Source organism: Rhinolophus ferrumequinum, chromosome 20 (assembly GCF_004115265.2).
Source record: "Rhinolophus ferrumequinum isolate MPI-CBG mRhiFer1 chromosome 20, mRhiFer1_v1.p, whole genome shotgun sequence".
Classification (NCBI taxonomy): Eukaryota; Metazoa; Chordata; class Mammalia; order Chiroptera; family Rhinolophidae; genus Rhinolophus; species Rhinolophus ferrumequinum.
In genome coordinates, this window is record NC_046303.1 from 17,099,845 (window position 1) to 17,125,296 (window position 25,452).

At 37.0% G+C, this 25,452-nt stretch overlaps 1 protein-coding gene across 1 annotated transcript; it reads right to left on the bottom strand.

Moving 5' to 3' along the window:
• Window positions 1-2: 2 nt before the first annotated feature.
• On the bottom strand, window positions 3-23,678 carry CCDC126 (coiled-coil domain containing 126). Its single transcript, XM_033087952.1, has 3 exons — window positions 23,444-23,678; window positions 12,367-12,768; window positions 3-305 (listed from the first exon to the last, which is right to left on the bottom strand). Exons 2-3 carry the CDS (start codon window positions 12,602-12,604, stop codon window positions 121-123), a joined length of 423 nt encoding a protein of 140 aa, XP_032943843.1. The 5' UTR covers window positions 12,605-12,768; window positions 23,444-23,678; the 3' UTR covers window positions 3-120.
• Between the last annotated feature and the right edge of the window lie 1,774 nt (window positions 23,679-25,452).

The following is a 25,452-nucleotide window of genomic DNA, read 5'->3' on the forward strand; positions in this document are numbered from 1 at the left end:
TGAAAATGCATAGAGCTTTTACTGTAAAGTATTACTCTGTCCTAGTAAGTGACTTCAAAGCTTTTCTGCCGTAGGATATACTCTATGGTGGGTGGAGCGGCCCTAGGTGATCTTCACCTGCTATCTAATGCTGCCCTGCGCGGTTATCCGTTTATTTGTGGTTACTGACACCAGATTCCCACTCGTGCCATTGGTAGTGTTGGGTGCTGAACCATTCACAACAAAATAGTCGACTTTGCTCTCGAGCTTTACTAAGCGTTGTAAAATGTCATCCAAAAGGACAGCAATTGTTCTTTTTAGATCCGCTGGGGGGAAAAAAAACAGAAAAAACCATATTAAAGATTGACAGAGCACTTGATATTTGTGTTTTCATAGCTTGAAGGAAAAAGTGAACAATTATTGAGTCATCTGAAAGAAAAAAAAAACCACAAATAGGAATGGACTAATTATTTTAATCACTAGCATCACCTACAGAGCTCCTTAAAGGAATTTCAGTAATAAATGTGGGGAAAACTCTCACTTTTCTAGTGCAATAAAACATTTGCCGTCTGGTTCCAAAGTTAGTCCCTCTGTAAGGAACCGGTGTACGTTGAGTTTCTTAAGCAGTTTGTAGACACGACTGTGGACTTAGGCAGGTAAGGCAAAAAGCTAGCTGAGCTAAGGAAGAATTCAATGAAATGTAGAAACAAGAAACCTGGAACCTCCACAGGCTGAAGTGTAGGGGAGCCTAGGATCCGGGGCAGACGCCAGGACCCTGAGTGCAGTAGACATTACTAGTAGTTCTGACTTAAATTTCTTCCAGAAAAGGATGGGGAAGACTCCATCTTCTAATCTCTTTGGGAGGTTAAGGGGTTTCAGTAGAATTTACTGGGCAAGAATGAAATTATGACCCTTTTCTTTCTTAGAATTCTCTTTTCTCAAGTTTCCCAAAGACACCTAGCACATATTAGGTACGCGATCAGTTGCAACTAATATTGTTATTTTTTGTTGATCCTGGACCAAAAAAGCAGCTTAAGCCCTAATCTGTGATCAAGGGAAAAATCATCGAACAACAACTGATAAATGTGCTGATGGTTGCATTACTGAGATATCAGGAAAGGCACTAGTGAAAGACAAAATTAGATGAACTGGACTTTATCAAATTTTAGAACTCTTGGGCTATCAAAAGACTATCCAGAAATTGAAAAAAAACCTACAAAACAGAAGAAAATATTTGGAAATCATATATCTGACATGGGCTTATTATCAGGAATATATAAAGAACTCCTAAACTCAACAACAAAAAGATAAAACAACCCAATATTTTAAATGAAAAAAAGACTGAATAGACATTTCTCCAAAGAAGATATGCGAATGGACAATAAGAACACAAAAAGATTCCCAGCATCATAATGAGATACCATTTCACACCTACTAGGATGGCTACAATCAAAGAAAGGGAAAACAAGCATTGCCAAGGATGTAGAGAAACTGGAACCCTCATAGGTTGTCGGTGGGAATATAAAATGGTACAGCCTCTGTGAAAAAGTAGCCTCAGAAAGCTAAACATAAAATTACCATATGACCCAGCAATACCACTCCTAGGGTATATATCCCAAAAATTGAAAGCAGAGACTTAAATAGATATCTGTATACCAATGTTCATTTCAGAATTATTCACAACAGCCAAAAGGTGAAAACAACCCAAGTGTCCAACAACATACGAAGAGATCAACAAAATGTGGTATATACATACAATATGAAATATTTAGTCGTTAGAAAAAAAAAGATGTTCTGATACGTGCTACAACATGGATGAACCTTAAAGACATTATGCAAAGTGAAATAAGCCAGACAAAGGACAAATATTGTATGATTCCACTTAAATGGGCTATCTAGAATAGACAAATACATAGGGACAAAGTAGATTAGAAGTTACCAAGGGCCAGAGGAAGGGGGAATGGCGAGTTATTGCTTAACGGTTACAGTTTCCTGTTTGCAGTAATGCAGGTTTTGGAAAAATAGTAGTGATGGTTGTACAACGCTGCCACTGAACTGTACACTTAAAATGGTTAAAATGACAAATTTTGTTATACTTTACCAAAATGTGAATACATGTAGCTTACTAAAAGGCAGAAAAAAAGATACCAGAAAGGAGTACTGAGAGTAGTGGTTGATGAGTAGTGGTATGAGGTGGTGAGAAAATGCTTATTAAAAAATAAAACAACAATAATGTAAGAATGTAATATAAAGTGAGGGGAAAACTTGATTTGGAGAAAATCCAGTCGTCGAAGAATGACATTTTCTAAGCAGTGTATCTTCTGGCATCTTTCATCACAAGCATTTATATATTCTAGTTTAGTGGGAATGTACAAGAAAAAAAAATACAAGAAAAATCCTTTGACAAGATGACAAAGAAGTATTTAGGGATAAAATATCACAATATATACATCTTCTTTCAAATGGTACCCCAAAGAAGCATATATATTTGTACAGGAGGAAAAATTAAAAACAAATATGGAAAATTTTTTAGAATGGTGAGTCTACATGAAAAATATATGATGTTTATCATACAACTTTCCCTAATTTTCTGTAGATTGAAAAGTTTCAAAATAAAAGCCTGGGAGAGGAGACATTTCTTTATTAAGACCTTTCAATCAAGAGTTATAATAGTATTCGGTAAATAGGAGAGAAATATTTTTTAAATCCTTCAGCAACGAGACCAAAAGATAACTACTGGATCTCTGTTTTTACCTGGCGTCATCTCCTGTGTGATATTTGAAGAGGTAGCAATCTAGGCCACAGAAGGCTAGTTAGGAAAGACTAGGGTAGGGCGGCTTACCAGCTTGTTAACATAAAATGAAGCTAAAGCTCTAGGAAGTCTGACACCAAACTGAGGTGTGACATGAATTATAAAGGTAGTCTCATCATTAATTAGAATTAGGGTTAGGAACAGAAATGAAAGGAAAAATCGGCATTAATGAGAAATAACTATGTGATCATTTTAACCGTACTCAAAATTATCATAAATATCCCTTCAGATTTTCTAAAATCAATTGTTTTAATAAAATATTACAAAAGACCAACTAAGAGGTTTTTAACTACCTTGTTCCGTGATATAAAATTAGCTGAAAAACCAGAACAAAACTAATGTTACCTGAACTTGGAATTCTTTTAAAAGACACCAAAATTCCCCTTCTTTAGATTCACAACACGATTTTGTTTACATTTCATGGGACTACATACTGATGGAAATTATGTATCATACGGGAATCCAGTACTTCCCCATAAAGCCCTACCACTGAAGGTGCTAGCAATAAGAAGGTTATAACCACTGAAAGTTCCTATCATGGGCCAATCACTGTTCAGAATCCCTTAAAAGCAACTTGAAAGGGGAGACCCTATCATATCCATCCTTTCACTCTCAGCTCACCCAGATTGATGCTTCATCACACAGTAGACATTCAACGAAAGTTTGAAAAGAACATCTATCTGCTGAACGTCTGATTCACGTGTTTAGTAGGTGGTATCATTGTTGAGATTGACGTGAGGACCAGATTTAGAAAATGAAACCCTTTAAGGTCGCTCTATTTCTGTTTTAAGCTTCCTATTCTGAGAGAAGAAATCAAATAGTTTAAAGGGAAAAAAAAACACAAAGAATGCAAAAAGAATGGCAAAAATCACAAAGGCACACTGGAACACAGACAGCATGAAAACGGTACCCAGCCCATTTATTTCACAGTACACAATTACTTCAGGGTACACAAACATCAAAAAGATGACATAATGCTAGTAAATATATGGATATAAAAAGATTCTAACTGTACTAAACATAATCAGGGATTGCGAGGCACAGCCGGAAGCCACTATCACCTCAAGGCCTATGGAACACAGGAAGGAAGCCGTGAGGTCACCAGAACCCAAGTCCAAGGACACCTATTGGAAAACAGAGTCTGGCAGAAAAGCTGGCGCTCCAAAAGAGATACCACCTGAGGCAGAGAGGGAGAAAAATACCCTAGTCTTCTCCTTCCTCCTACTTTTCAAAACTGCTGGTACCTCCCATTGGCTGAGCCGAGACAGAAGCTAGCTGATGTGGAAACTTGCAAAACACCCCCCACTAGAATCACTCACCTACTGGAATCATCCTCCCTTGAGATACAAAACAGAACAAAGAAAGGGTAAGGCATAAATCTGAGGGCTACCAAGCACAAACCAGCACAAACAGCAAGTACACATGCCTTTGTGGACCCCATACTTATATGTCTCTGTCTTCATTTATCTCTTATTTATATCTCAATAGGTTTTATTGTTTGTATTCTTAATGTTTGTATTCTTTATTGTTTGTATTCTTTGATCCTCAAATCTGTTGTATAGAAGAAGGCAGATATAAATAAAAATAACCATGTATGAACACAAAAAAGGAACAAAAACGTAGTAAAATGACTAATGAAAATAAAACACAAGTGTTTAACGCATTGCGTAACTCATCAACTTTTCCTTATTAATAGTTTTCAAACTCAAATTGATATTTTACCACCACTAACATCAGCTTAATGGTACAAGAAAGAAAACTTAGAAGACACTTCTTGATTATCAAAGTGAATTACCCATTGTAAAGTTCTATGAAGCTAGTAATAAAATAAGAATGAGTCCTTAAAAACATGAACTTATTTAAAGGTCAGGAAAAAAAGAGCATGTTAAGTAAAAGTGGTTTCAAAAAATCTCATAAACTATAATTAATTACACATTGTTTGTTTACTCTTTTACATTTTTAATATAGCTACCTTCTTCCATTGAGTGCTGAATAAATTATGCTATTCAACAAATATTTTATTACTTCCCTACTTAAGATTGCAAGGCACATTGTTTAGTCTCATAAGTGGATCAATGTATGTTCCCATCAACTTTAAACACAAATGAAATGCCTAGGGACATAAAATAAGCCTAGTTTTTCTTAAGTGAAGAAAAAAAACTAGATAATGGATTTGTGTAATGATGTAAATCATAAATAAGCTGTTTTAAATAACCACATCGAATTACTTCTAATAGAAATTTTGAGATTGACTTTCCTTTAGCATACTTAGAATATAGGAAACTATTCATTTAACAGTTTTGGTTTGGGGGGTTTCTTTTGGTAAATAATTTTGAGATAATTGTAGAATTTATATGTAGTTGTAAGAAGTAATAAATACCAAAATTCCTGTACCCTTTACCCCAATACTAACATCTTGCAAAACCATATACAACATCACAACCAGAATACTGACATGGATACAGTCAAGATGCAGAATATTTCCATCACCGCAAGGGTGCCTATCTTGTCCTTTTTCAGTAACATCCTCTTCCCTCTCATTAGCCTGTTAATATGGTGGATTACACCGATTTTTTTTGAAAACTAAAGCAGTCTTGCATCCCTAGAATAAATGCCACTTGATCGTGGTGTTTAACTCTTTTTATACGTTCCTGAATTCTGTTGGCTATTTCCTAAGGATTTTCACATCTATATTCATGAGGGATATTGGTCTGTAGTTTTTATTTCTTATACTATCTTTGTCTGGTTTTGGTATAAAGATAATTCTAGCTTCATAAAATGAACTGGGAAGTGTTCAATTCTGTTTTCTGGAAAAGACCGTAAAATTGATATTAATTCTTATTTTAACTTCAGATAGAATTCTTCAGTGAAACCACTGGGCCTTGGAGATTTCTTTTTTGGAAGTTCTTCAACTATAAATTCAATTTCTCCAGTAGTTATAGGGCTATTCAGATTATCTATTTCATACTGGGTGAGTATGGTAGTTTTGTGGTTTTCAAGGAACTGATCCATTTCATCTAAGATATCAAACTTATGTGTGTAGAACTATTCTTGGTCCCTCATTACCCTTTTGATGTCTGCATGGTCTGTAGTGATATTCACTTTTTCATTCCTGATATTGGCAATTTGAATCGTCTCTCTTTCATTGTCAATCTCACTAGAAGTTTGTCAATTTTTTTTCTAACGCTGTCAAAGGACAAGCTATTTGTTTCATTGATTTTCTCTAGTTTTCTTTCAATTTTCTTAATTTCTGTTCTTGATCATTTCCTTTCTGCTACTTGCTCTGGGTTTGTTTTGCTCCTCTTTTTCTAGGTTCTTGAGAGGGCAGCTTAATGGATTTGAGACTTTTCTAATGTACGTACTTAGTGCTCTAAATTCCCTCTCAGCACTGCTTTAGCTGTGTCCCACCATTTTTAGGTTGCATTTTCATTTTCATTTTCATTCAATTCAATGTACTTTTTTTTAATTTCCCTTGAGACTTCCTCTTTGACTCATAGATTATTTAGAAGTGTGTTTGTTTAGTTTCCATTATTCGGAGATTTTCTTATCTCTGTTATAGATTTCTAGTTTGAGTTCACTGTGATCAGAGAACATACCCTGTATGATTTCAATTCTTTTAAATTTGTTGAGTGTTTAGGGCCCAGGACATGATTTATTTTGGTGAATATTCCATGGACTCTTAAAAAATGTGAATTCTGCTGTTGTTGATAAAGCTCCTATATATGCAAATAATGTTTCATTGATTAGATTGTGTTCTTCAGTTCTGTATCCTTGCAGATTTTCTATCCAGTAGTTCTAATAACTCCTGAGAAGGGGATGTTTAAGTTCTCACTGTAATTGTGGGTTTATCTATTTCTCCTTTTACTTTCATCATTTTATAGATACACATTTAGGATTGTTATTTCTTCTGGGTGGGTTGACCCTTTTATGCTCATATAATGTCCTTCTGTTTGATAGTTTTCTTTGCTCTAAAGTCTACTTTATCTGATATTAATGGAGCCATTCCGTATCCTGTTTGCGGAATATCTTTTTCCATCCTTTTCCTTTCAGCCAGTCAGTATCATTAAATTTGAAATGAGTTTCTTGTAGACAGCACACTACATGGATCATGCTTTTTTAACCCAATCTGCCCAAGATCTTTCGAACATTTATATTTAATGTAATTATGATATATTAGGACTTAGATCTGCCATTTCTTGTTTTGTTTGTTCTGTTTTTCACTTCCCTGTTGTTGTTTTTTTCCTGCCTTCCTGTGGATTACGTGAATATTTTTTAGAATTCTTTTTTGATTTATCTGTAGTGTTTTTGAATGTATCTCTTAGTTTAGTTTTAGTGGTTGTTGTATTTAGTGATGTTGTATCACATCACATAGATAACATCATAATCATTTTATGAATTTGAGTGAAATATATAAGCTTTATCTCTATTTACCACCTGTGATGGTTCATTTTATTTACGTGCCAACTCGGTTAGGCTAAGGTGCCTAGACAAATCCAGCAGTCTAGAAGTTGCTGCGATTAGTATTTAAATGCTGTGATTAGCATTTAAACCAGTAGAATTTTAGTAGAGGGGATTAATTACTTACATAATGTGGGTAGAGCTCTCCTCTAATCAGCTAAAGACCTTAAGCAAAAAGACTGAAATTCCTGGAATAGAAGGGAATTTTGCCTCCAGACTGGCTGCCTTCGAACTCAGGACTACAACACCAACTTCTGACAGAATTTTCAGCCTGCCAGCCCACCCTAAAGATTTTGGACTTTCCAACCCCACAATTTCATAAGTCAATTAATTATTTCAAAGTCCACCAATCACTCTCCCTGCTATTTCTCTAGAAAACTCTAATACACCATCCTTTACCCTACTCTGTTATATTGCCTAAAGTATTCTCTCTACATACATTTTAAATTACATCAGAAAATGTTATAATTTTTCTTCAACCATCATAGTTTAGAAAACTTAAGGAAAAAACGAAACCTACTGAATTACCCTTTTTTAAATAAATTTTATTGGGGAATATTGGGGGACAGTGTGTTTCTCCAGGGCCCATCAGCTGCAAATCACTGTCCTTCAATCTAGTTGTGGAGGGCGCAGCTCAGCTCCAAGTCCAGTTGTGGTTTTCAATTTTTAGTTGTAAGGGGCGCAGCCCACCATCCCATGTGGGAATTGAACCAGCAACCTTGTTGTTGAGAGCTTGCGCTCTCACCAACTGAGCCATCCAGCCGCCCCTGAATTCCTCTTATTCTTATTTACCATGTTACTCCTTCCTTCCTGGTAGTTCCAGGTTCCTCCTTTTATCACTTCTCTTCTGTTTTAAATTAAAGAATTTTCTTTAGAATAGGCCGGCTGGTCATAAATTCTTTCCCTTCATCTGAGAATGTCTTTGATTTCCCCTTCGTTCCTGAAGGATATTTTCACTGGGTATAGATTCTTGGGTTGACAGTTCTTGCCTTTCAGCACTTGAAAAATATCTGCCACTTTCTTCTGGCCTTGATGGTTTCTGATGAGAAATCCACTGTCATTTGAATTATTTTTCTTCTATAAGTGAGGTATTATTTTTTTCCGGTTGCTTTTAAGATTTTTATTTTCTAGTTTCTCTGTAAGTTTTCAGAAGTTCAATTATAATGTGTCTTGGCATGAATTTGGGGGGCTTATCCTGCTTAGGCTTCACTCAGCTTCTTGAATCTGAGGTCTATCTCTTGCCAAATTTGGGGAATTTGCAGCTGTTTTGTTTTTTTGGTTTTTTTGAGTACTTTTCCAACTCTGCCCTTATTCTCTGTTCTTTCCAAAATTCCAACAACACAAATGTTACATTTTTTGTTATAGACCCACAGGTCCCTGAAGCTCTGTTCATTTTTTTCCAGTCTATTTTCCCTCTGTTGTTCAGATTGGGTAATTACATTGTTCTATATTCCAGTTCAGTGATTCTTTCCTCTGTCCTCTCCTTTCTGCTGTTGAGTCAATCTGCTGAGCTTTTTATTTAAATTATACATTTTTCAGTTCAAAAATTTCCATTTGCTTTTTCTTTCTATGTTCTATTTATCTGCTAAGACTTTCTGTTTCTTTGTTGCTTTCTGTTTTTTCATTTGCTTTGTGTTCATTAATTCCTTACCGAAGCATTTTTAATCATGACCGCTTTAAAAATTTTTTCAATAATTCTGACATCTGTAATTGATTGTCTTTTTTCATTCAGTTAAGAGATTTTCCCGGTTCTTTGTATGACAAGTGATTTATATTTGCAACCTGTACATTTACATATTATGAGATTCTGGATCTTATTTAAACCTCGTGTTTTAGGTGGTTTTCTCTGATACCACCATGGGAGGACAAAGAGGTAAAGAAGGGACTAAAATCAGAAGGTTTGGATAAAAGTTTATCTAAAAAGCAATTTGATTCCTAAATTCTTTATACCACTCCAAAACTGGGCACAGTCCCCCCCCCCTCGCCCACCACTGCAGAAATTGTCAGGTGTATTTTCCAAAGCTAGTATAGCAATTTAGGTCCTGTGTAATAACTGGGGGAGGTAAGTAAAAGCTTACATAGCTCAAGAAGAAAAATCTAAATACACTGATTTTGGGATAACCCAAAGAAATAGACACTGATATTGTATAACAGAGAATTTGTCTGGCCTTTGTCCCGGGTTCCTGGGCGGCAGCCTCTAAATGCTTGGAATTTCCTGAATGATAAGAGTATCTTTGTTATTCATGGTGGGCCCCTGGGACCACACCTGATCATTTATATTAATAAGGTGTCTCAGAGTGAGCCCCTCGATAGATTGTGCTAATGAGATGATGCAGGATGGGGACTAGCCATTCGAGAAAGACCAACCATGTGATTAGATGGTTTGGGCTTTTCAGCCAACATTGGAGAGGAGAGAAGGGCTGGAAACTGAGTTCAACGTGGCCAATGATTCAATCAATCATACCTATACAATGAAGCCTCAATAAAAACTCTGGACACCAACGTTCAGATAAGCTTTCCTGGTTGCCAATACTCTTAATATTGTCACATATTGATGAGCCAGGAGGGTAACGTGTCCTGATTCCATGGGAAGACAGGGCAGAAATTTTACATTTGGAACATTCTCAGACCTTGCCTTATGCATCTCTCCCTTTGGCTGGTTCTGATTTTCTTTTTGCTATAATAAAATTGTAATAGTAAGTATATTGCTTCCAGTAAGTTCTGCGAGCCAATCTAATGAATTAACAAACATGAGGGGGTAGTGGGAACCCTTAATTTTTTAGCCAGTTGGTCAGAAGTGAAGGTGACCTGGGGACACCCGAACTTGTAGCTGGTGTCTGAAGTAAGGGCAGTATAGTGGAAGATTATACCTTTAACCTGTGAAATTTGGCCTCACTCCAGGTAGCTGGTATCAGAAGTCACTGCAAATATTAAGAATACTCCAAAGAAAATGTCCCAGCCAGGTCACCCTATAATACATGCCACCCAACAACTCAACACTTCCTACCAAGCTTTTAGTGTCTCACTCTTTAAAAAGCCTCAAAAGGCTATAGAACACTAGACATTTTTGGAAGAAACATGAGAACACTTCAGAAAAGCTATCATTGATAACCTTAGAGAAATAACAACAAAAGAGCTCTTAGAAGTTAAGAATATAAGAGACAAAATAAAAAACTCCATGAAGAGTTGAAAATAAAACTGAGGAAATATCTCAAAAAATAAAGCAAAAAGACAAAGACATGGAAACAGGAGAATAAATAAAGGAAAGTTAGAGGACCAGTTCAGAGGGCCCAGGCCCAAATGTTGAATAACAGAATTTCAGAAAGAATGAAAACAATCGAAAGGAAGAAATCAAATAAATTTAGAGAAAACATTCCAGAATTGAAGGACATAAGTTTCAGGACTTAAAGAACCCACTGAGGTCCCAGCACATGTATGAAAGAAATTCATATTCAGACACAGCATTGAGAATTTCAGAAGAGTATGGGACAAAGATCTCACAAGCTTCCAAAAAAAAAGAATAAGCCACATATAAAGGATGAAGAATCAGAACAGCATTAGATTTTCAAAAAGAACACTGGAAGCTAAAGGAGACAAAAAAAAAAAAAACAAGCCTTCAAAATCCATGGGAGAACTATTTCCAAATTAGATTTCTAGACTCAGACTTTCAATTAAGCTTGAGGGTTTTGGGGAGGGAGAGAACTTTTCAGATATGCAAGGACTCAAAACTTTGACCTCCCCTGTATCTTTCTGAGGAAGCTACCAGGGAATCTGTTCCCCTAAAATAAGGGAGTAACGAATAAAGCAGAAACTGAAGGAGATACAACACAAGAAAGAGGTAAAAGGAATCTCCAGGATGACGGTGGAGTTAGATCCTAGAACAATTCACCCCTAGAGACCGAGAGAGGAAACAGTCCAGACCAAAGCAGGTCAGAAGGCACTGGAAAGATTTCAAGATAAAGAAAATGGTGAAATACCTAATGTGTCTGAATATACGGGAAGGAGATTTGAACACAGTGAGGGAATTGAGGTAGAAAACTAGGTAAAGAAACAAAAATCAAAGCTTATTAATTCTAGAGGGGAAAGTAAAGTTGTAGAGGAAAAAAAAGTAATCATAATGGACTACATGGCTCAGTAATGAATACCATTAACACAGTCATAATAATGCAAACACTGAATGTTGTTTTAACCAAAATTACGATGGGAAAATGTCAGGACAAGGACATGTGTGTGTGAAAGCAGCCTGGGGTGGGTGGAACACAATTTGGGGTAGGAAAGAAAGCTGAACCTTCATCTTTCATAGTGGGAAGTTAACAGATAATGCTTATAATTGAAAAATCAAGAAGTAGCTCATAGAGCATGGTATTTAGAGGTATAGAGGTAATCACCAAATAAATCAAATTAAATGATTTAAAATGGGAAATATGAGGTTGGGGATTGGAAGAACTTTTTATTATAAGAATCATAACACATTTTGATTCTTTAAATATATGTATATATAACTTTTTTTAAATTGTGTTTAACTAGAGAACACACAAAGTGTTCTATTTCTTCCCTTGCTCTCTGTTTTTTAAGTCTCAAAGGCAAGAGAGAACATGGCATGCACAAAAAACTTAAAATACAGCAGGAACCTTGGGATTAAAAAGGAGAATGGCAATAAACAATACTGGAGATATAGGTAAATGGTGTTTCTTAGAGGAATTAATAGATGTTACAAAACTGATGGTCTATATTGGGATAATTGGAAAAATGTAAATATGAACTAGGTATGGTAATAGTATTGTAATTATGTAGGAAAAAAGTCATTTTTTTAGGTATACATGTGGAAATATCTAGCAATGAAATGTCACAATTTCTGCAATTTAAATATTCTTCAAAAATTAGATAAAATAAATATTGCAAAATGTTAATAATTCTTAAATCTTGATGATAGATATATGGAAATTTATTAAATTATTTCTATTTTTTAGTACATTTGAATTTTTCATAAAAAGTCAAGAAAAAAATTACTGTGTAAAGACCTAAGCATGAAGTAATGGGTTAGATTTCCATGACTATCTTTAAATAGGGATAGGTTGAAGAGGAAAAAAAACAGAAATATTCTATGGTTATCTTACCATATCCTGCCATCGAAGCTCCATTCTCAACATCCACTGTGTTCTTATTTTCCTCTGCTAGAGCTTTAACATATTTTTTGCTTAAATCTAGAATTTGTTCACGTAACTTGACACTGCTTTGATGTCTTGGTTGTTGAAAAGTATAGTGCAGTAACATCAGTCCCCAAATGAGTCCAAATACAAGCAACAGTAAACTCAATTTCTGGGACATATTTTTTCTTGAGATTGTAAAAATCATTTCTGATGAAGCAAACAGACTCAGCTGAAAGTGGTAACTAGACGCAAACCACCAAACAATCAAGACTTTTGAAAGAAAAAAGAAAAAATTTCCTCCTCCTCCTTTAATACTGTATATTCTTCATCTTCAGCAAGGTTGCCTCCAACTTAGTTAACTCTGTAAAACTGAGAAGAAAAAAGGTGATCAGTCATAACCTATATCAGTAACAGAATAGACAATGATATATTTAACAAAGATTCTATAAATAGTTTTGATTTGGAACTGTATCATCCTCTGCCAACTTTCTCCACCACTAAGCAAACTTCCAGGTCTTTTATCAGTCTCATTCATATAGGTCTTCAAATACTTAAATTAAAAATAAATGTCAATTCATTGAAAACATCTGAGAAAAATGCCACCATAGTCACAAAATTCTTTGAATGACTTCTTGTCATTTGTAACTAAAACTATGGATATGAGATTTACAGGAGATCTCAGTCTATTCAAATACAGGTCATCATGTAAGTGTCGAAAAGCTATTTTTCCTCCTCATCATCCTTTAAAAAAAAAAATGTAGATGTCAAAATGAAAGTTTAAATGCCAAAATGAAAGGCGAAACAGATTGCAAAATCAAAATGCCTGTCTACATATGACATCAATAGATGCAGTAAAGGCATGACAAAATCCAACATCTATTTATAATAAAAACTCTCAGCAAAATGGGAAGAGAGGAAACATACTTCAACATAATAAAGTCCATTATGATAAACCCACAGCTAAGATATTCAATGGTGAAAAGCTAAAAACATTTTCCTTAAGATCAGGAACAAGACAGGATGCCCACTTTCACTACTTTTATTCAACATAGTATTGGAAGTTCTAGCCACGACAATCAGACAAGAGAAAGAAATATTAATAAAAGGCATCTAAATTGGAAAGGAAGAAGTACAACTGCCATTATTTGCAAATGACATGATACTATATAGCGAGAATTTTAAAGATTATACCAAAAACCTATTAGAAATGATACATGAATTCAGTAAAGTCGCAAGACACAAAAATTAATGTTCAGAAATCATTTGCACATTTATACACTAATAACAAACTATCAGAAAGAGAAATTAAGAAAACCCATTTACAACTGCATCAAAAAGAAATACCTAGGAATAAATAAAAGATCTGTACTCAGAAAATTAGAAGACACTGAAGTCAGGGAATACAGTCAATGATGTTGTAATAATTATATATGGTGCCAGGTGGGTACTAAACTTATCGGAGGGATCACTTCATAAATTACATAAATTTCTAACCACCAGGCTGTACACCTGAAACTAACATAAAATAATACTGAATATCAACTGTAATTGAAAAAAAAATTTTCTAAAGGAAATACCAAAAAATTCATCAAATTTGTCGCAAGTTAAAAACTGGAGAGTTTTTAAAGGCGAAAATAAAATCATTATCACCTTCATCATTATTATTTTGACCTAATATAGACTCCTGAATATTTTTAGGAATCCCAGAGAAAAGTTCTCACTCAACTGCAGAAATTACAAAAGGAATTACAGACCATATGGTCCAAAGGTACAAGAATTAATGCGAGGAGACACCTTTAAAATGAAGTGTCTGTAGAGGACTAGATCTGAAGAAGGGAAACAGTGTGGTCCCAAAACCTTGATCTCCTGCCGGATTCCTACAGGTGCTTCTCAAGAGGTTTCCCAGACTCCTCTCCGACCCCACCCCAAGTCCTCACTACAGCCTCAATGTTCTTTAGAAAACAAAAGTCATGATTTGAAGAGTCACAATTTAAGCATTTCTCCAAAAGAGATATGCACGTGGCCAGCAGGCAGATGAAACATGCGCAAATCACTAATCATCAGGGAAATACGAATGAAAACCACAATGAAATACGACTTCACAGCTGTGAAGATGGCTATGAAGGACATCAGAGGATGGCATCCCACATCATGCCACTTTGGGATAGGGATTATTTTGACCTGAGGATAACTGAGAAGCCACAGATGCGGGAAGGGTTCCCTGCCCTCCCCTTTCTATCTAAAAGCAAGACATGAATTTCCCGTGAGAAAGATGAGAACATTCTTATCATGGGACACAGGGCGTTGATGCTGAGAGGAACCTGTACAGACACACCTTCCAAAAACAACCCTCATCTCCCACTGACGTCCCATACATACAGAGGGTGCCCAAAAATGTACACACAGTTTAAGAAAGGAAAATTGTATTAAAATTGTAATACTCAATATACACCGATAACAAAAGATACAAGTCACATGTGACTTCTGCAATGACAAGAGGTGCTCAAAGTGGTTACCATCAGTGTCTAGACACTTCTGATTACAGCAAACTACTGCTCGAGCAACATTGATCAATGTGTCCACTTGTATACGTTTTTTTGGCACCCCCAAAAATGACACCCCCGGTGTTTACCTTTCTTCACACAATTTACTGCCTCTAGGAGCTCAAACTCCTTTTCCTTTGTCTTGTAACATCTCCACAATTTATGGCTCTTTGTTTAAAAGGTATATAAGCCCTCAGGCCTAACTTCTTAAGAGTTTTCATTGGTCTGATGCCCTCCATTTGCATATGAAATAACCCTTTTTTCTCCTGTTAATCTACCTTTTGTCAGTTTAATATGCAGAGCCCAGACACTGAACCTAAGAAGGTGAAGGACAAAGCCTTTTCCTTACAGCTTGTGCAGAGTCAGCAAGAGTTCTCCCAAGATGTGCGTCTGTGCTATGTGGACTGTTTTGAGCAAAAGTCAATTTTAACTTCAGACTCAAGAGAAACTTCTGCCCCTCCCTTTTACCCACCCAGAAAAACCTGAATTAGTGGCCTTACCCAGAATAAGAGATTAGCAGCGATAACCTCTTTTGACCTATGTATAGGGCAGGACAAACTTCTCTTTACTCACCATCTGCTCTTTTATCATCCTGCAATGATCCTTTGAAGCCCCCAATGCACGCTACCTCATCCCCAGCTCAGGATGTCTGAAGTACATACTCATGTTCCCTTTCTATCTCTGAACCTCTCCTGCATGTGGGGTCTCTGACTCTCTCAGGTATGTGGGGTTCCCATAAATATGTATGTATTAAATTTGGTTATTTTCTCTTGCTAATCTGTCTCATGTCTATTTGATTATTAGACCAGCCAGAAGAACCCTGAGGGTAGAGGAAAGTTTGTTCCTCCCCCACAAGCCATTATGAAAAAAACAAGTGTTGGTGCAGATGTGGAGAAACTGAAACTCTTGTGCATTGCCGGTGGAAATGTAAAATGGTGCAGCCACCGTAGAAAACAGTATGGCAGTTCCTGAAAAAAATAAACACAGAATTACCCCATGATCCAGCCATTCTACTTCTGAGTATAATCACAAAAGAAGTGAAAGCGAGGACTCAAGTATTTGTACACCCATGGGCATTGCAGCATCATTCAACAATAGCCAAAAGGTGGAAACAACCCATGTGTCCATCAACAGAAAAAACAAAATGTACTGCATGTATACAATGGATTATTATTCAGCCTTAAAAGGGAGTAAAATTTTGATACAAGCTACAACATGGATGAACCTAAAGTTAAATTAAATAAGCCAGACACAAAGGACAAATATTGTATGATCCCACTTATATAGGTAGCTACAATAGTCTGATACATAGAGACAGAATATAGAATGGTGGTTACCAGGGCCTGGGGAGATGGGAGAATGTAGTTATGGTTCAAAATTCGGGTACAGTTTTCATTTTAGAATGATGAACAAGTTCTGGAGAGGTCCAGTGATGATGGTTGCATGACAATGTGACTGTACTTAATGCCACTGAAATGTACACTTAACGTGGTTAACATGGGACATTTTATGGTTATGTATGTTTGACCACACTCACACACAAAAAGTCGTATCACATCACTCCCGTTTAAAAACCCTTCGACAGTTTCCCACTGCACAGAGAATAAAATGAAAACTCTTTATCACAATCTGTAAGGCCCTGCATAACCTGGCTTCTACCTTATCTCGCAGCCCTAATCACACACCACTTCCCCTTGCTCACCGAGCTATATCCACACTAGACATACACACCAAATTCTTTCCAACTTCAGGATCTATAGTACTGCTATTCCTCTGCTGTAAGTGTTCTTCCCGGGGCTTGTTCCTTTTCATCCTTTAGTATTAAGTTCAAATGTCACCTCTTCAAAAAGCATCACTCTCACGCCTACTCACCTCTAGCCTCATCGTACTCTCTATCGGTCTCCATATGAAATTACATATTCTTTCTTTAAAACCTGGAGCAAGTTATTTCATCTCCCTAAACCCTGATGTCCTGGACACTTATATAAAGGGAATAACAGTACCTTCCTAATACTAGTAAGGATGAATGACACCTTACACTATTCAATAAATATTAACTTTTATCGTTAGTGCCAGGCACTTATGCAGCAATGCTAATAATTCTTGACGTTTTATTAGACCCAAATAAAACTCCTCTGATTAGCTCTCATGGCCCTCCATAATCCAGTTCCCAAAGACCAAATTTCTCATTAGTCACGTAAATAGTATCTCCCCTATTCAAGCCAGTCTTCTCACTGTCTCATCCAATAGTAATAATACCTTAACATTCATATGATGGTTTTATTTTCCAAGCATGTTTTCTTATAGCCTGCCATTCAGTTAGTAACAGTCAGCTATCAGAGAGGCTGCAGGCTTGAAAAAGTTTCTCCGCAGAATTTATGGACAACGTGAAATATTTCATTGGTACTACAGGCATACCTTGGAGATACTATGGGTTCAGTTCTAGACCACAAAAAAGTGAGTATCACAATAAAGCAAATCACACAAACATTTTGGTTTTCCAGTGCATATAAATGTTTATACTATAGTCTATTAAGTGTACAATAGCATTACGTCTTAAAAAAACAATGTACATACCTCAATTAAAAATACTGTATTGCTGAAAAACACTAACCATCAAACTAGCCTTTATCAAGTTGTATAATCTTTTTGCTGGTGGAGCGTTTGTCTCAATGTTGATGAGAATGCAATTATCTACGAAGCACAATAAAGCGAGGTACGCCTGTGATCCCTGAATTAATTACCCAACCCTAAAAGATGACCTAACAGCATGAGTGATGAGTAGCAGTTCATCTTCCAAAGAGCCCAACAGGAGACTAGAGTATCTGTTTAAATGCTGCCTTCACCAGAAGGATTTCAAAACTTCATTACCTTACTCTAGTCCACGTAAATCTTCTAGCTTTCACAGCACATTACATCAACTGACTTTACACATCATATGATCCAATCATGTGTGTGAGCCTTGTTTCCTTAAGTTCCAGGTCCCTTAAGGGCAAGAGTAACATGACCGACACTCCTGCCACAAATCCCACAAAGCCTTGTGAACCATCAGCAGAGGTTTCTTCTAGTTCCCTTTAAACGCATTCCTCAGCCTAAACCCCACCTTCTCCCAAGCATGTGACCTCCTTGCAATGGTTTTTGTGTGGAGGAGCAGAGATGAAAATTCTGAGATAAAATTAAAGTATCTTCAAATTTCCATTTCTGGCCTGGAAGAACCTAAGAAGACATCTAATCCAACTCCTCACATTTCAGATGAAGAAAACTACAGCCCAAAAATGTTAAATGTCTTGCTGAAAATGAGAAAATCAGTTAGTGACAGAAAGTGTATTGGTCCAGAATACAGGTCCTAACTCATTATTCAGGTTTTTCTCTGGACCACACTACCTCCCTTACCTCCACTAGAACGATTGTAAACATTGAATGAACTATAACATTAAATGATGCTTGTTCTTTTTTGCTTTAAAAGGATGTAACCAGAAAACAGTAATGGCAGTTTAGGGCAATGATCCTAATATTTTGAAGATATATAACTTGGACTATTCACTAAATTATCAAGTTGGCACATTCAAGTTTCAAATATGTTTTATTCCCATAAATCAAAATATTACAAAGTTGCTACAAGAAGGATTTAAGAAATCTTAGATCTTAGTTTTCACAAAGATTAAAAAAAAACTACAATAGAAAAAATATGAACTGAAACAAAGCTGAACACAAGGTCTTCTGGACGTAAGCATCATAGCCATGATTAGCAAACACACTGGTAAGAAAGAAAACATTTCCAGAAAAAAGAACTTGGGGTGTTGGGGGAGGGTGCTTAAAGGCCCAGGCTCAAACACAACCTTTACTACATGCAGTTTCATTTAAAGCATGAAAGAAATTGGTTTATTCATTCACTTCATCATTTATTCATTCACAATATATATTAAAGCACCTACTATGTGCCAGAAACTGGCGATGTGAGAGGTAAAACAAGATTGGACTTTTGATCTTCTGGATATTATGCTTTAACAGGAGTAGGACAATAAACAAGCAAACACGGAAACAACCTAATTTCAGCCAGTGATAAAATGCTTTGGAGAAAAACGGGGTGATGAGAGAACATCTGAGGGGTCTACATAAGGTGTAAGGTCAAGGAAAGCCTTCTAAGGAGGTCTGAAGTGAGAAAGAACAGAAAGTACCAAGTCTGGTTCCAATTTCCTTCCAACTAAAAACTTTAGAATGTTTTTCTGACCAGAATGTTGGGAACAAGCAGTAAATTCCTTATTCTTAGCCTCCTCAGCACAAACCAGTGAGAATGAGAGGGATCTCAACCACCACCATGGACTGGCCTGGTGTGGAGAAATCATCAAAGTGAACAGAAGGAAACCCACAAGCAAAGAAAGCTTTGTGTTCCCTTCCTTGTGAGAAGGGCAGTTCACAGTTGAGTAATATACAGGAACAGTAATGATCTGATATGGTGATTTTTACACAGAAAAACATCTTCTTACTGGTGTTCTCTAATATGAAGGGGGCAGTGGCAAGAAGGGGTATGGAATAAAGTCCAGGTGGTAGCAATCCACCAGCATGTTAACTTACAATTGTTATTAAGCATTTTAAATACAATTTTTTCAAACTCTAAAATATTCCTTATTAAAGAACACAAATGTAGAAAAAACAAAGAATGAAGGGAAATTTTTTTCTTAATTTTTATATTTATTACAGGTGTTAACATCTCCACTCCAATTTGCAAAATCTTTGGAGATTTATCTGTAAATCTCCAGAGATCTGTTCAAAATCCCCAAAGATCTGTTCAAAGCTCTACTACGCGTTTGCCAAAGAGCAAACATGCAAACAATTAGATATTTAAGCAATTTTTCAGTGGTTTCTCCCTAGCCAGGGCAAATATATTAGTCCAATTTTATTACTAGGGACAAGTAAAGACAGAGAATCAGTGAATATTTAAACGAGAATGCTCTCATTTTAAACATAAAGGGAAGCACAGAGAGGATTAATGACTACCCAACATCAAACAAATGAATAAAAATTAGGCATCCAAACTCTCAACCCAGGACTCCAATGTTTTTCAAAAACAAGAAATACATGTTAACTTAATAGTTTGCACCTGGCGCTTTAAAAAAAAAGAAAAGGTGAAACAGAAACCATCAGAGTAGACTGTACACACTACAGATTTTGTTTTGTGAAACTTCTCTTTCAGCTGATATATATATGTATATGTATACATATTTTTTTCATACAGTTACACACACCACACAGTTATACATCTATGGAGTCTTGATATAAAAAGACAGTTGTTATGGTTGCAGTTAAAACTTTTAAAAACACTGCGTTTCATATTGCCTATCTTGAAATACTTCCTTGCATTTTTATGTAAACATTGCAAAAGCAACATTAAAAACATTAATGAATGGCTAATCCTACCTTAATCTCTCCTTCAAATCCTATTTTTGCATCATTCAGCATTCTGCTTCTTGTACCGTTATGACTACAGCTAAAGCAACCATCAACAGCAATAGTAGTAACTAGCAAGCAGAGACACTCTCACTCAGGCAAAGGTGTTACAAGAATCACTGCCTATTAGCCACGGAAGGAATTTATAGCTAGAGAGGCAGGTAATTATTATAAAAAGACCAAGTATGTTCACCAGAGCACAGAAGTTCATATCGTCTTTCAAAAAAAAACTGAGAAATAAGTCCTCCACAGACTTAACCTCAGAATGTAATTTCAGGCGAAAAGGCGCATTCCTAAAATATTTTCTTTACATAATATTGCCTGAGGCTAATATCTGGGGGGGTAAAAATTTAACTTAGGACACTGCCATCCACTCCTAATTAGACTAAGATTTAAAATGTGAACTGCCTGAGAAAAGCTACTCTAAAATTCCAGCTGAGATACAGAAATATATCTCAAGTTATTAGATCATTTTTAGATGGCATATTTGGGAGAGGAAAGAGAAGACAATGGCACTGAACAAAGATCGATAAAAGAAAATGGGTAAAGTAGGTCAGGGTTCAGAACAGAAAATGTTAAAGCAAAAGGGACACAAACTAGTCAATCACTATGCCAGAGTAAAAATTTAATCTCACATTTATTATGCAGTAGTAGATAACTCCGTCACAGAGTTTGACCTGCCCTCCCCCCAGCCAATCAGGTTTTGAGCCACATAAACTCACGTCTCCTTCCACAGCTAACTAGCATTGAGCACCTTTGCCTGAGGCCTCAGGAAAAAAGAGGCCTCAATGAAAACCAAGATGCTGGGAGTAGAAGCAAAAACGGAAAGAATTCACTAAAAGAAACAATGATGTTGGATTAGGGTATTGACAAACTAGAGTTATAAAGAAGCAAGCATAACAGGTAAACAGAGGCTTTGAGTAGAATAAAAGAGATAGAGTAGGGAAGAGGAGAAGTAAGCATGTCAAAAATGCAGAGAAAAGTATGTGCAGCTCATGAAAGAGGGATGAACTGCTCAGCAGAGATTGTTTGTGGCAGCTTTCTAGTTCTTTCATGGGTATTCCCTTCCTCAAGGTGGAAATATACCCCTAAGACACAAATAAATGACTAAAAGGGTTTACATCCATTTTTTTCCACATTAAAAAGAACATCTGAAAACTCTTATCATTGAAGTCTGAGCTAGAAGAGTCCTTGGAATCAGACCAATTCACTATTTTAGAGATGAGGAAATTGAGGACCACAAAGAAACCTAAGGTTACACAATGGTGACGGAGCTGGGACAAGAACCAAGGTCTCCTATTTCCGTAGTCGTTATTCTCTGTCCAATACTGCACTAAACAACACTAACATAGAAACATTTTTTTTTTCCCAAAACAAGTCTTTTGCCACACATTTTAAAATGAATCAGAAATCTTTACATGCATATGCCCTCTCCTACGGTTTAAATACATTTTCCTACTCTCTGGCTCTCTGTTATTCTTATGAAATACATTCGTCAAATTTTACCTTTTCTTCTTATATATTTATTTTAAATGCATCTGTCACTAAAGACGTGACAGAAAATTCATCAGGCCCCACCAGCTTTCTGCCCCTATACCTGTACATTCAAAAACAGCATTACCCAGGACGTGTTATTTCACATATTGCACAACATTGTTTAAACTCATAGTACAAAACAGACATTTTAAATGAAAAAAATTTCAACTAAGGACCATAGAGATTTCCTTGAAGAAAAACTCATCTCTAATGTCATTAAAATTCAGAAGAAAACAGTGCAAGAATCGAAACTACAGAGGGGCTAAGGTGAACTGTTCCAAGTCATTTCCTTATAAAATGTATTACATTCATTCAACTTGTCCTGAGCACAAAAACTACAACTTGGAAACACAAATCCCAAAGGGGGGAAATTACTAATCAGTGGGAAAGAGTATAGAGAAGTAGGTAAAAGTTGATACAGGGTTGAAAAGATGGTGACACCCACGTCAGGACTGCAGAACACCTTAGATGCTTACTCTGCCAAAATAAACAAGGATCCTCCAAGGATCCTGCAAAGGACACAGCTGGGCAGGGTGGGGGTGGTGTTAAGTCCTTGCATGTGTCTCTAAAGCTGATCCACAGAAAAGCAGAGTCATCAATTTCCTAAGAACATTCTCAGCCATCTTAAAACAGCAAAAATTAAGACCGCATATTTTAAAGAATTCTTTGCTTAGGTTTAAGGTGAAGAAAGTATAAAGCAAAGCCTAGGGTGCTAATGATTAAAGAAAGAAAAACACAAAACTCAAACCCAGAAGCTACTTCAGTATAGCTAATGAAAGTATCCTATACTAAGGATTTTTCGACAAACGAAGCATTAGTGGCGTTGTAAGTATATTAATTCTTATTCTAACAACGTAAAGGTGTGTATTTTATCTCCATTTGATCAATGAGAAAACTCAGATTTACAGCCTTTAATTAACCAAGGTCACAAAGCCAGGCAGGGAGGGAGTGATTCGCTCAGGATTGGAACTCAGGCTGTCTGTGCCACTCTTAATACCGCTTGCGAGAGTATAAGCAGTTTCAGTTCATTCTTACCAGTCACCCAGGAACTGAGTTTTGACGGAGTAAAAAAGGGGGCATTTGACTTTCTCTCAAAGTAGAACAAAGCTGAGCTGTCAAAAACAGAAAAAGAAGTGAGTGCGGCTGCAGCGCGGGCATTCCATCCCTGCAGCTCAGGTCCGTCAATCCCCGGCGCCAGCGGCCACGGGACCAAGCCCAACCCGCTTGGATCACGCAGCCAGAGACAGGCTCGGTTCTACGCCCGGGGACCACAGGGCCGTGGCTGTCAGACTCGGAGGAGCAGGGACAAAGAGCCTCCTGGCGGCGGCTGGGGGCTGCCGGCCCGTCCCCAAGCCGGATCTCCGGGGATTCCCAGCGGCAGCGGCCCCGGTACTGCCGGGGACCGGGTGCCGCGGAGGAGGGGCGGCCACCGGGCCGGAGGGGTTCCGCGAGTGGCGCAAGTCGGGCAGGCTGGGAAGCCTCCACCTCCCGCTTCCTTCTCGCCCCCTCCCCATTACCTTGCCTGTGGGCTTCTAGTCACCGTCGCCGCCGCCAACGGGCTCCCGAGCTAGGGCGGCGCAGCGAAAGCTGATTAGCCGGCGTCAGCTGCGTCCTGCGCTTGCGAAGCAGCCTCCAGGTCGGGATGGAGAAAGGCCGGGGCTGGGAATCAGGGACCAGATTGGTTTTCCAGCTTGTGGAGATTCTACTCTTCTCGTCCCTCGCACTCCGCTTCCGCTCCGCCTCATGGCCCGGGCGGGCCCTTACCCCACTTTGGAAAGCAGGCGGCCGCAGCGCGCAGCATTGTGGGGGTTGTAGTTCCGGAATGTGGAAGAAGAGGCACGTGCTTCTCACCCGCCCACACGTTCTCTGGATCAGGACCACGCCGTTGCGTAGCAACCAAAGGGTCCCTCAGTATTGGGAGAGGAACTTACCCTACGCAAACTCTCTTCTTAACTTACTGCAGGGGCTTAAAAAAGAGTGTGTGAGTCTTACTCGTGACCCTCCAGGAGGGAATCAACAATTCCGAAGCTGTTGGCTTGAGGCAGAAGGGCTAAATAGTGATAAAAGGTGTGCTAGGAACAAGAATGTTTGTTATTGCCCCTGAATGTTCTTCGCCAGTGGAGTAAGAAAAGTAAAAGAGTGAATAGGAAGAAACAAAATTGTTATTTTTCACAGATGATATAAGTTATATATGTGGTAAACCTGAAAGAAATCACAGATAAATTATTACAATTAAAAGGAGTTTAACAATGTAAACAGATGCAAAATTCATATTTTCAAAAAATCGGTATTTCTATATTCCACCAAAAGAAAATTAAATTTTTAGAAGATACCACTTACAATAGCTTCAAACAAATATCAAGTACCTAGGAATAAATAAAAGAAATGCAAGACCTGTATGAAGAAAACATTTCTTAAACATTGAAGAAGATCTGAACAAATAAAAGATAATGACACGTGCCTGGATTGGAAGGTGCAATACTGAAAGATGTCAAGTGTCCGAAATTTATCTGTAGATCCAGTGCAATTCCAGATAATATCTCAATAGGTTTGCTGTATGTGTGTGAGAGAAACTTAAGCCAGTTTAAAATTTTATGGAAGAGCAAACACAACCATTCCTGAGGAAGAGGAGTAAAACAAAGTGAAAGAAGGAAGGGGAGGAAGACTTGTGCTACCAGATATCAAGCTTTATTATAAAGGCCAAATAATTAAGGCAGTGTGGTAGACAAATATAGCAATAGAACAGAACAAAGAACCCAGCAATTCTCACCCATACATGGGAATTTTATTTATGTTGTCATGGGGGTGATGAAGAGCAATGCCTAAAGAATGGTTGTCAATAATTGGTGCTAGGACAAATAGATTTCCATTTAAAATAAAATAAAATAAAATTGGGCTGTTCACATTACACACAAACATCAATTCCTGGTGGATATTAGACCTAAGTTTGAAAGTCAAAACAATAAAGCTTTTAGAGGATAAAATAGGAGCCTATATCCATGACCTCAAGGGTAAAAAAAACTAATCCCAAAGCACTAATTATAATAGAAAAACTGACAAATTTGACTACATTAATATTTAAGACTTGGTTTCATCAAATGATACTATTAAAAGAGTTTAGAAGCAAGCCTCAGAATCAAATAAGAAATGTACAGCATTAAAAAATGCACCTTAAACTTACAGAGCTCTGCGTCAATTATTTCTCAATAAAACAAACCAAAAATATTTACAGCATATATAACCCAGAAAAGTCTTGAATATATCCAGAGTACATAAAGAAGCACAATCATAAGAAAAAGATTTAAACAGGCACATCACTAAGGAAGAAATCCAAATAACCAGTAAACATGTGAAAAAGTATCAACCTCATATGAAAACAGGGAAACTAAAACGATAGTAAGAGAATACCACATCACCCAACAGAATGGCTAAAATTAAAAAGACTCACAATTACAAGTGTTGTCTAAGAGTGTTGCAATTTTCACTTTACTATATGAAGAGTAAGTTAATAGAGCAGTTTGGAAAA

Excerpts from the sequence above, each read along its gene's own strand:
- CCDC126 (XM_033087952.1), bottom strand. The coding sequence starts at position 12,604 with ATGATTTTTACAATCTCAAGAAAAAATATGTCCCAGAAATTGAGTTTA. Across the intron at positions 306-12,366 it reads AGCTTCGATGGCAGGATATG|CGGATCTAAAAAGAACAATT; the intron begins GTAAGATAACCA and ends TTTTCCCCCCAG.